Source organism: Danio rerio, chromosome 18 (genome assembly GCF_049306965.1).
Source record: "Danio rerio strain Tuebingen ecotype United States chromosome 18, GRCz12tu, whole genome shotgun sequence".
NCBI lineage: Eukaryota > Metazoa > Chordata > Actinopteri > Cypriniformes > Danionidae > Danio > Danio rerio.
The window spans coordinates 28,182,892-28,192,815 of record NC_133193.1 but is presented as its reverse complement, the minus strand read 5'-3'; the positions used below and the strand labels follow the sequence as shown (position 1 = coordinate 28,192,815).

Genomic DNA, 9,924 nt, shown 5'->3' with positions numbered 1-9,924 from the left:
TTTTGTGGAATATAAAATATATTGCCCCGTGTAAGCTTCGTAACTCGTTTTGTTGACAAATCCACTAAAGGACGCTGTGTACGTTTTTGCGAATCTGAAATACATTACTTAGTAGGTTTTGGTATACAGTATGTACACATAAGGCTCTTTCACACATAAAAACCTTCCTGGAAAATTATTTTCCGGAAAGGTATCATGTGTGAACAGGCCCTTTTTGAAATACCGGTAAATTCATTAAGGCAATTTTCTGGAAAGAGAAGTTGTAAAAAAATTTTTTGCTGGAATTCTGCTCTGTGTGAATTCAGAAGGAAAATTGACTAAAAGAGCACATTGACGTTTGAAATGCGCTGACGTAAGACGTCTACTCCAGCCAATCAGAACATTCAGACGCATTCACATCCTAGCTGTTAATGAAAACAAAACCTTTGAATATTTTTCAGTCAGTTAACGTTTCAATGTTCCTTCTTAATGCCAACTGTGTAAAACAATATCGATAACATTCTTATGATAAACCGCCATTTGTTTACCTTTAAGCTCTGCATCAGATGCTTCATGGATGTGTGAATGATCTTTCCTGGAACAATTCTGTGTGAACAGTGTTTTTTTTTTTTTACCAGTAAAGTCTGGAATTTTCAGAATATGTACCGCTATCACTGTGTGAAAGGGGCTATAGTTAAATAGTAGCTACTAAATAGTTTTTTTTGACAATTATTTTAACTATTTTAGAAACATCTGATGGGTGTCACGGTGGTGCAGTGGGTAGCACTATCGCCTCACAGCAAGAAGGTCGCTGGTTCGAGCCTTGTGAAGTTTGCATATTCTTCCCATTTTCGCGTGGGTTTCCTCTGGGTGCTCCGGTTTCCCCTACGTCCAAAGAAATTGTCTGTAGTGTATGTGTGTGAATGAGTATGTATAGATGTTTCCCAGTGATTGGTTGCAGCTGGAAGGGCATCCACTGCATAAAACATATGCTGGATTAGTTGGCGATTCATTCTGCCGTGGCAACCTCTTATTAATTAAGGGACTAAGCCAAATAGAAAATGAATGAATGAATGAATGATTGAATGAATGAATGAATGAATGAATAGAAACATCTATACACACTGAGAGCATTACCAGTTGTGTGTGTGTATTTGAGACATATTTTTTATTTATGAATTCCGTTATTGCCACAAAGGCTGCAATGGCAAAAATGGTACAGCAAACTTTGTTTTTTACTTTTTTATTATTATTTAAAATACATGTAATGCACTGATGTGAAACTGAAGGGTTCTAGAGAGTGATGACGCATAAACAGTCTGAAAGGCCAGCAGTGAATATCTTTACTGCGATAATAAGGCTCATGAATTTCTCTCTTCTGGATGACACATGTAAGATAAAAACGAAGACACAGTCATTATGACGCTCAAAGTTTGCTCTTATACAACCAAGATTGGAGTGCTGGTGATGCAGATTTATGGCCGTACCCTTAAAAGCAGAACAATCTACTATAAAAAGCATCTCAGTGAAGCTACAAAAAAGGCTGCATTTCTACACAGCTGCAACAGATACATCACATCACAGATGTTTGACAAATCCTTAAAAGAGTCTCTCTCTCTTATGGTTCCTCCACCACAGACACTTGACAGAGGAACATTTGAATAAGCCCTAACAAAGTTTCAGAGTCTATCTGAGAACATTGTTCGACAGGGAGTCCTGCTTTATATTTATCTCCAGTTATAGTCTTAAAAGGGGATGTAGCATGTATTCAGTTCTTATCTAAAGAAAAGTGTTCTTAGAAGATATTAATTGACTTAAAGCTGCAAAGCAGTTCACATTAATAATAAATTAGTCTGAACACCTCTAGTCATTCACTTCTTTACCAGTGTTGGGGCTTACACATTACAAGTAACATGAGTTACATAATCAAATACTTTTTCAAGTAACTAGTAAAGCATTACTTTCTCATTTTCAAGAAAGTATTTTTTTTCAAAAAAGTAATCCCAAATACTTTGTTTCTCATTTCATGACTGACTGCTCTTACCAAGTTGACAGAAATCAAGAGATGTGTTGTGTGCGATGTGTAAACTTGATGCTTACCGCAGCTTGTTCTAGCTTAAATGTGAAATTGTTTATTTGTCTCACTGGTACAAAAACAGATTCAGTATCCCTTAAATCAATTAGAAGCTATGAAAAGCAAACTGAATAGCGACTCTGCACAAAGACAGCACAACTGAAAGGCTTGTCTGAGCTGTGCTTACACTGTAAAATTTACATTTTCATCAGCCTGAGGTTTATTCACCTTTATTTCACCTACACTTATGAGTTTTTTATATTATTACAAACAGGCAAGTCTAACCCAGATGATAAAAGTAACATAACTTTCCTTAAAAGTAACAAAGTATAACATTTAGTTACTTTATTTAACACAATATTTCCATATATCCACTTTAAAAGTAACTTGCCCCAACACTGCTGTTTACACACTCACAGAAGCACAAAAGCCTTCACTTTCAAACGCTACACTGTTGTACCTAAAGGGTCCATATTGGTTACCTAGAAGTACAAATTAGTGTATATATTAATTAATACCTCCTAATAAGAACAAAAGTGTGCCTTTTGAGAAGGCACCTGTCCAGTGACAGCTTTTGTACATTTCTTGTGACTCATTTCTATAATAATTCTGCGTTTGTTGTCTCATTTTGTGCAAAGACAATGGACAGAATCCATTTACAGTCCATTTACAGTAGCTCTCGATAATTATACAGACTCCAAACTAAAGTTTGGTTAACACATCAACAAAAGTATGTCCTTGTTTTGCATTTTGTTTCTCTCTACCTCATCCTGACAGTTTTTGGGACCTCTACTGTTTTATGCTTGCTAGTAGAATTGTTCTCCCCAGTTTCACCAGTCTTTTTAGCCACTTTGGGGCTTGACGTGCCTTTTCTGGTGGATTGTGGGCTGGTTCCTTTCTTCTGCAGCTGAGGGCTGGATGAGCCTGTAACTCCTCTTCGGGCCAGTAGAGGGCTCCTGGAGGTTTTGATTTTAGGCTGCTGGAGAGAATCTATCGGCTTTAAGGGTCTAAGGCCCAGCAGTCCACAGTAGTAGTTGCACTGATGTTGAGCAATGAACTGATCGATGATTTTGGGAGATCCTTTATCAGTGAGGCCTTGATACCTGCAGCATGGATGGCAATGTTAGTTTTCCAAGGAAATACAATAAAAATGAGCAATTTTGTGTAGTTAAATATACAAACCCTTTAGACTTAGTGGCGATTTCAATGCTTGTAATCTTTGTATCGACACCTGAAACACAAGCCGTATTATACTTAACTTTGGGAATGTTGTAATATATAAATAACTAAAATGATAATAGAATTATAAAATGAAATAATAGACAACAAATAAAATAAGACAGCTATGAAATTATAATAATAAATAAGAACTATAAATAAACAATAATATACAYATATATATATATATATATATATATATATATATATATATATATATATATATATATATATATATATATATATATATAATGGCAACTCAAAATATATTAATAAACAAAGAAAAAAAAAAAGAAAGAAATATGCAATAAAGAAAGCAACTAAATGCTAGTTGAGCAAATAATTTCTTTACCTTCTAACCGGGTAACCAGCAGGTTTCCATTGGTCCACTGATGAATCCAGTGTTGGAAAGTGCAACACTTCTGCTCCACCTCAGAGGCTGTTTTGGCAATCAGTCTTCCGGCGTTGTCCATCAGACTGTATTTCACATACACACCCTTCAGGTCACTCTCTACTGATGCATATGGAATTGTATTGGCGGGCCGGTACATCAAATGAAGGGGAATCACCCTAAGTTTATTCAGAGGAGTAAAGAAGACCTTTAGACCACGTTATTCCTAGACATTTATTAGTCTATTATTCACAGCTATATGCATTACAAATAAACATTCCTCAGCATGATGAAAGGACGTTTCACTAGCCAAACTAGTGGTTACAAAAAAAAATTAAATTTACTAGTTCAAATCCTTTATGAATGTCATTTTTTGTTGAATGCCAAAAAAAAAAAAAAAAAAAAAATATATATATATATATATATATATATATATATATATATATATATAATTTTTTGCTCATTCCTCTTTGCAGTACCTCTCAAGCTCCATATATATATTAATTTGGTGACCACTGAAATCCATAGTAGGGAAAAATACTATGGAAGTTCAGAATATCCTTAAAAAAGGAAAAACAGAGTCAATGGAGGGTAAGTAAATGATAACATAGTTTGTTTATGGGTGACGTGGTGGCGCAGTAGTAAGTGCTGTCCCCATACAGCAAGAAGGTCGCTATTTTGAGCCTCTGCTGGGTCAGTTGGCATTTTTGTGTGGAGTTTGCATGGTTTTCCCCGGGTGGTCCAGTTTTCCCCACAGTCCAAAGACATGCAGTACAGGTGAATTGGGTAGGCTAAATTGTCCGTAGTGTATGAGTGTGTATGAATGTTTCCCAGAGATGGGTTGCAGGTGGAAGGGCATCCACTGCGTAAAACATATGCTGAATAAGTTGCCGGTTCATTCCGCTGTGGCAACGGCGGATTAATAAATGGACTAAGCCAAAAAGAAAATGAATGAATAAGCTTGTTTATGAATAAAAACCTATATTAGAGACAACCCAGCATACACAAAACATCATAAGACTTTAATATTAGGTTAGATTTAGGTTGCCAGCATCAAAGGACAATATTATTCTGACATCTAAAAACGAAATCAAATGATGTTGATATTTGGTTGATTTTAGGTTGTGTTGGAGACCAAAATCTAACGTCAAGCCAACATCAAAACCAAAGTCAAATTGACGTCAAATACTGACATTTATTCTTCAGGTATGGCAACCAAAATCCAGTGTCTGATAGATGTCATAGTAGGAACATCCACACAACATCAAGCTGTAACATTATTAGACGTTGATATTTGGTTGTTTTTAGGTTGTGTTGGAAAGAAACAAAATTCAGCCTGACATTGAGTTCTGATGTCAACACGATTTTCATTTCCAAACAAAAAGTCAATCTGGCTTCATGTTGACACCCTGTGCCTGCTGGGATTATTTCATATTCTGATAAGATGTTATATTCTGTGACTTACTCCAGTGAGAATCCAAAGTTCTCGATCACTCTTGCCTCAGCTGCAAATATTTTGCAGTACTCCCGAATGGTATTCTGGATTTTACAATTCTGGAAAAAAGAAAAAGGCAAGTAAAAATGTTCCCAGGACGATTTTTTTCCATGTATAATTCCATAGTCTAAAAATGCTGGGTTGTTTCAATCAAACATTCATTTAGATATAGTGAAACCCTACCATTGGTTTAAGAAAGAAAATTAAAATAATTAAATATTTAACATAACAAGCTATCAGGAGTTGTCTGTACTTGACACAAACGTAGCTTGAAACAACATCATTAAACTAAACAATGGGTAAATATTATTCATGTTTTTATTCAAACCTTATTATGTTCATATAACATTACAATCTGTAACTTTGTGTTTTAGTTTGAAAATAATACAAAACCTTGACATAATAATAGTGCATCCGGAAAGTATTCGTAGCACTTCACTTTTTCCACATTTTTTTTTACAGCCTTATTCCAAAATGGGTTAAATTCTTTTTTTTCCTCAAACTTCTACACAGAATACCCCATAATGACAATGTGAAGAAAGATTTTTTGAAAAGGTTGCAAATTTATAAAAAATAAAAAACCTTAAAAATCACATCACAGCCTTTGCTCAATACTTTGTTGATGCACCTTTGGCAGCAGTCACAGCCCCAAGTCTTTTTGAATATGATGCCACAAGCTTGGCACACCTGTCAATTTTTTGCTCATTCCTCTTTGCAGTACCTCTTAAGCTCCATCTAGTTGGATGGGATGGGGGTATTTTTAGATCTCTCCAGAGAAGTTTAATAGGATTTAGGTCTGGGCTCTGGCTAGGCCTCTCAAGGACATTCACCGAGTTGTTGTGAAGCCCCTCCATTGATATGTAATGTAATGTGTACTTATATAGTGCATTTATTGTGTATGGCCATACACCCAAAGCACTTCACAATTATGAGGGGGGTCTCTCCACATCACCACTAGTGTGCAGCATCCACTTGGATGTTGCGATGGCAGCCACAGGACAACGGCGCCAGTGCGCTCACCACACACCAGCTATTGGTGGAGATGAGAGACCGTGATAGAGCCAATTCGATGAATGGGGATGATTGGAAGGCCATGATCGCAAGGGCCGATTGAGGGACTTTGGCCAGGACAACGGGGTTACACCCCTACTCTTTTACGAGAAGTGCCATGGGATTTTTAATGACCACAGAGAGTCAGGACCTCGGTTTAACGTCTCATCCGAAAGATAGCGCCCATTGACTTCAGGGCCCTGCTGGCCCCTCTAACACCACTTCCAACAGCAACCTAGTTTTCACATGTGGTCTCCCATCCAGGTACTGACCAGGCTCAGCCCTGCATAGCTTCAGTAAATAACCAGTCTTTTGCTGTAGAGTGATATGGCTGTAAATATGTTGGCGATGTGCTTTGGGTCATTGCCCTGCTGGAAGAGTCTCCCAGTCTGAGGTCAAGAGCACTCTAAAGCAGGTGAAAAACATCCCCACAGCATGATGCTGCCACCACCATGCTTCACTGTAGGCCTGGTGATGAGCGGTGCCTGGTTTTCTCCAAACGAAACTTCTGGCATTCACTCCAAAGAGTTCAATTTTAGCCTCATCAGACCAGAGAATTTTGTTTCTTATGATCTGAGAGTCCTTCAGATGCCTTTTGGCAATTTCCAGGTGGGGAGTGGCTTTCGTCTGGCCACTCTACCATACAGGCCTGATTGGTGTACTGCTGCTCAGATGGTTGTCCTTCTGTAAGTTTCTCCTCTCTCCACAGAAGAATGCTGAAGCTGAGAGAGAGTGACCATCGGGTTATTGATCACCTCCGTGACTAAGGCCCTTCTCCCCCGATCACTCAGCTTAGATGGCCGGCTCTAGGAAGAGTCCTGGTGGTTCCGAATATCTTTTACTTACGGATGATGGAGGCCACTGTGCTCATTGGAACTTTCAGAGCAGCAGAAATTTTTCTGTAACCTTCCCCAGTCTTGTGCCTCGAGATAATCCTGTCTCTGAGGTCTACAGACAATTCCTTTGTCTTCATGTTTGGTTTGTGCTTTGACATGCACCGTCAACCCTGGGACTTTATATAGACAGGTGTATGCCTTTTCAAATCATGTCCAATCAACTGAATTTACCACAGGTGAACTTCATGGTTCTTAGAACTTCAGGTTTTTTATTTTTAATAAATTTGCAACAATTAAAATCTTTTTCACATGGTCATTATGGTGTATTGTGTGTAGAATTTTGAGGAAATAAATGAATTGAAACTGTTTTAGAATAAGGCTGTAACATACAAAAATGTGGAAAAGGTGAAGCGCTATGAATACTTTCCGGATGCACTGTATGATACTTTTTATGGTCCTTTTTGGAGCTTGACAGTATAAATTCCAACTTTCCTTAAGACATTGCTGTGAAATATCTCATACTATCTCCTCAAATATCTGTTATCAATTGATTTGTTTGCATATAATGTAAACTGAGTTGAGTCTAACCTGTTTGGTGATCTCTAGACTTCTCTCAGTCAGGTTGCTCTCCTCTTTGGCTCCGTATGCGATGGGATTTCTGACTTTAGTGATGCATGTGCTGCCCGACTCAAAGATGGGGTCCAAACCGTAGATGACCTTTGCCCTGCAGGTCTTGTGTAGACATCCTTCTCCGATCTGTACCTCTTCTGTCATGATACGACCAAAGAATTTTTCTCCCCAGTAACCCGAGTCTGCCAGGCCTTTGGTGAACATCATTGGTGTCATCTCAATCTCTTCTCCAACTGAGAAGACAGAAATATAGAAACTCAGTGTAGGTTAACAACACTATGTTTGAAAGTCTGTGTAAACTTAAAGTTTCATTTTAGCAATTTCAAGCAATGATGAGCCATTTTCAAACTGAATATTGAGTATGGGGCAGTTTTTTTTTTCTTTCACATTTCACTCACAGCAAGCTAATTGTTTGAGGGGAGTGGCTAAGCATATTTCACCCACACCGTCATACCTACTTAATCAGAGAAGGACTGCCATTACACATGGAAGTAAATGATTAGATTTCCATTAAAAATTACCCTAAAAATATTTTTAGTTTTTTTATATTTAGTAACTTAAGCCTAATCATAGCATTTAGTGTAAACAACATGAAAGCATTCATCCATACTCTCTTGTATTAACAATTTAGACTGATGGTTGTGGTGTGAGGAGATGAATGATATTTTTGGCACTCTTTGGACTCTTTAGGACCAACTGAGCATTGCTATACTGTTTCTGCTGCTAACTTTGTCAAAACTTGACCACTATGAATTCATCTTTTAATGGCCTCTGAAAAAAAGCGATTAGCTACTTAACTTTAAAAAAGTGAGTAAACCTGACACCTTAAATGCAACAAAGTGATTTGCTTAAAAAAAGTCAGTAAACCTATTGACAACTTAAGTCAACTTAACTTTTATAATGATGCACACAGTTTATATACTTAATAATTAGAAGGCAATGAGTTTCTAGGAGGAAAAGAAGTCAACTAATTTCTTTTTACAGTCTAGCAGAATAATATATGGCAGTGAGTTCATTAAACAAAACTTTGCTGTTACAATATCTCAGTCCAGAGCACCTCTGGGATGTGTTTTAATGGGAGATTCACATCATGGACTATGCTACATGCTACCATGTAAATAAGGAGCAGATTTCCTTAAGAATATTTCCCATAAACCAGTACTATAAAGAGTTAAAGGAGTTCTGAATAAATGGGGGTCCAACCTAGTACTAGTTAAGTGTATAATAATATAATAATATAATATAATAATAAAGTGACTGGTGTGTATAATCCATAACAATAAAAACATTTGATTTGCTTCAGAAGTCTTACCTTCTAAATCCTCCCTCAAGAAAAATTCTGCCAGTACTACCCGAAAGAAAACAGAGGGAAGATGAACATATTAAAACCACTTAAATTAAACATTGTATTAAGCATTTTTATAAATTTTTAGCAATTCTTATTGATGAACCAGAGATTTATAAATTACTGTCAGCGCTGAGTAAGTAATCAGTGATGTCAGTCCCATATTCATTTTTGATTGAGCAGCCATACACTCCACAGTCTCTGCTGGAAGCCTGGACTATGGCCAGTGCTACTGGCCCCTCGTCTCCGGCACTGAAAGAGAGAGAAAAAAAACAGATGTACTTTGATGTACAATACAATTAAAAAAAAAAAAACAGTCATCATGTTTTGAGTTTTTATTTTTGTGATTTTGGGCCGTATCCAATAAATAAATTCAAGTTACACTTTATGTTGAAGTGTCCTTGTACATATGTTTATAATTGTGCGTAGTTACATGCAGATAACCCAAGACCTAATTGCATTCTAACCCTAACAATATAGTAAGTACATGCAATTAATTTATATTACTCAGTAGTTAAATGAATTAAGACACTGTAACAAGTATACCTAAAATAAAGTGTAACCTAAAGTAGCCATTTTAATTAAATTTGTGGGGAAACAGCATTTGGTCCCAAGCTATCTACATTTAATTTAGGCTAACTAAATGTACAATGTTATTGTCATTTTTATGTGTTATAATATTTTACTTTATTGTCATTCACATGTACGTATACACAGAACGAAATTTCGTAGCATATAACCCTATTCGTAGCATATACCCTGTATAACCTTAAACAATAAATAGTATAATATAACAAAAACAATCCAATAAAAATCCTATACACCTTTATGTATTTAATTTTAAAGCATCTATTCATTTACAACATTGCTTTCTACCTTATAATTCCTTGCAGCCACATGAGGGCA

General features: G+C 36.6%; 1 protein-coding gene across 6 annotated transcripts in view; it reads right to left on the bottom strand.

Annotated features, from left to right (window-relative positions):
• Positions 1-1,302: 1,302 nt before the first annotated feature.
• Positions 1,303-9,924, bottom strand: part of alpk3a (alpha-kinase 3a) — a 33,290-nt gene continuing 24,668 nt past the window's right edge. For all 6 annotated transcript variants that reach the window (XM_073930344.1, XM_021467818.2, XM_005159304.5 and 3 more), the window contains 7 exons: positions 9,143-9,270; positions 8,986-9,021; positions 7,632-7,906; positions 5,128-5,216; positions 3,624-3,841; positions 3,236-3,284; positions 1,303-3,156 (listed from right to left, as the gene is read on the bottom strand). In XM_073930344.1, coding sequence (XP_073786445.1) covers positions 2,814-3,156; positions 3,236-3,284; positions 3,624-3,841; positions 5,128-5,216; positions 7,632-7,906; positions 8,986-9,021; positions 9,143-9,270 — 1,138 coding nt within the window. In that variant the 3' untranslated portion in view covers positions 1,303-2,813. The remainder of the gene's footprint in view (positions 3,157-3,235; positions 3,285-3,623; positions 3,842-5,127; positions 5,217-7,631; positions 7,907-8,985; positions 9,022-9,142; positions 9,271-9,924) is intronic.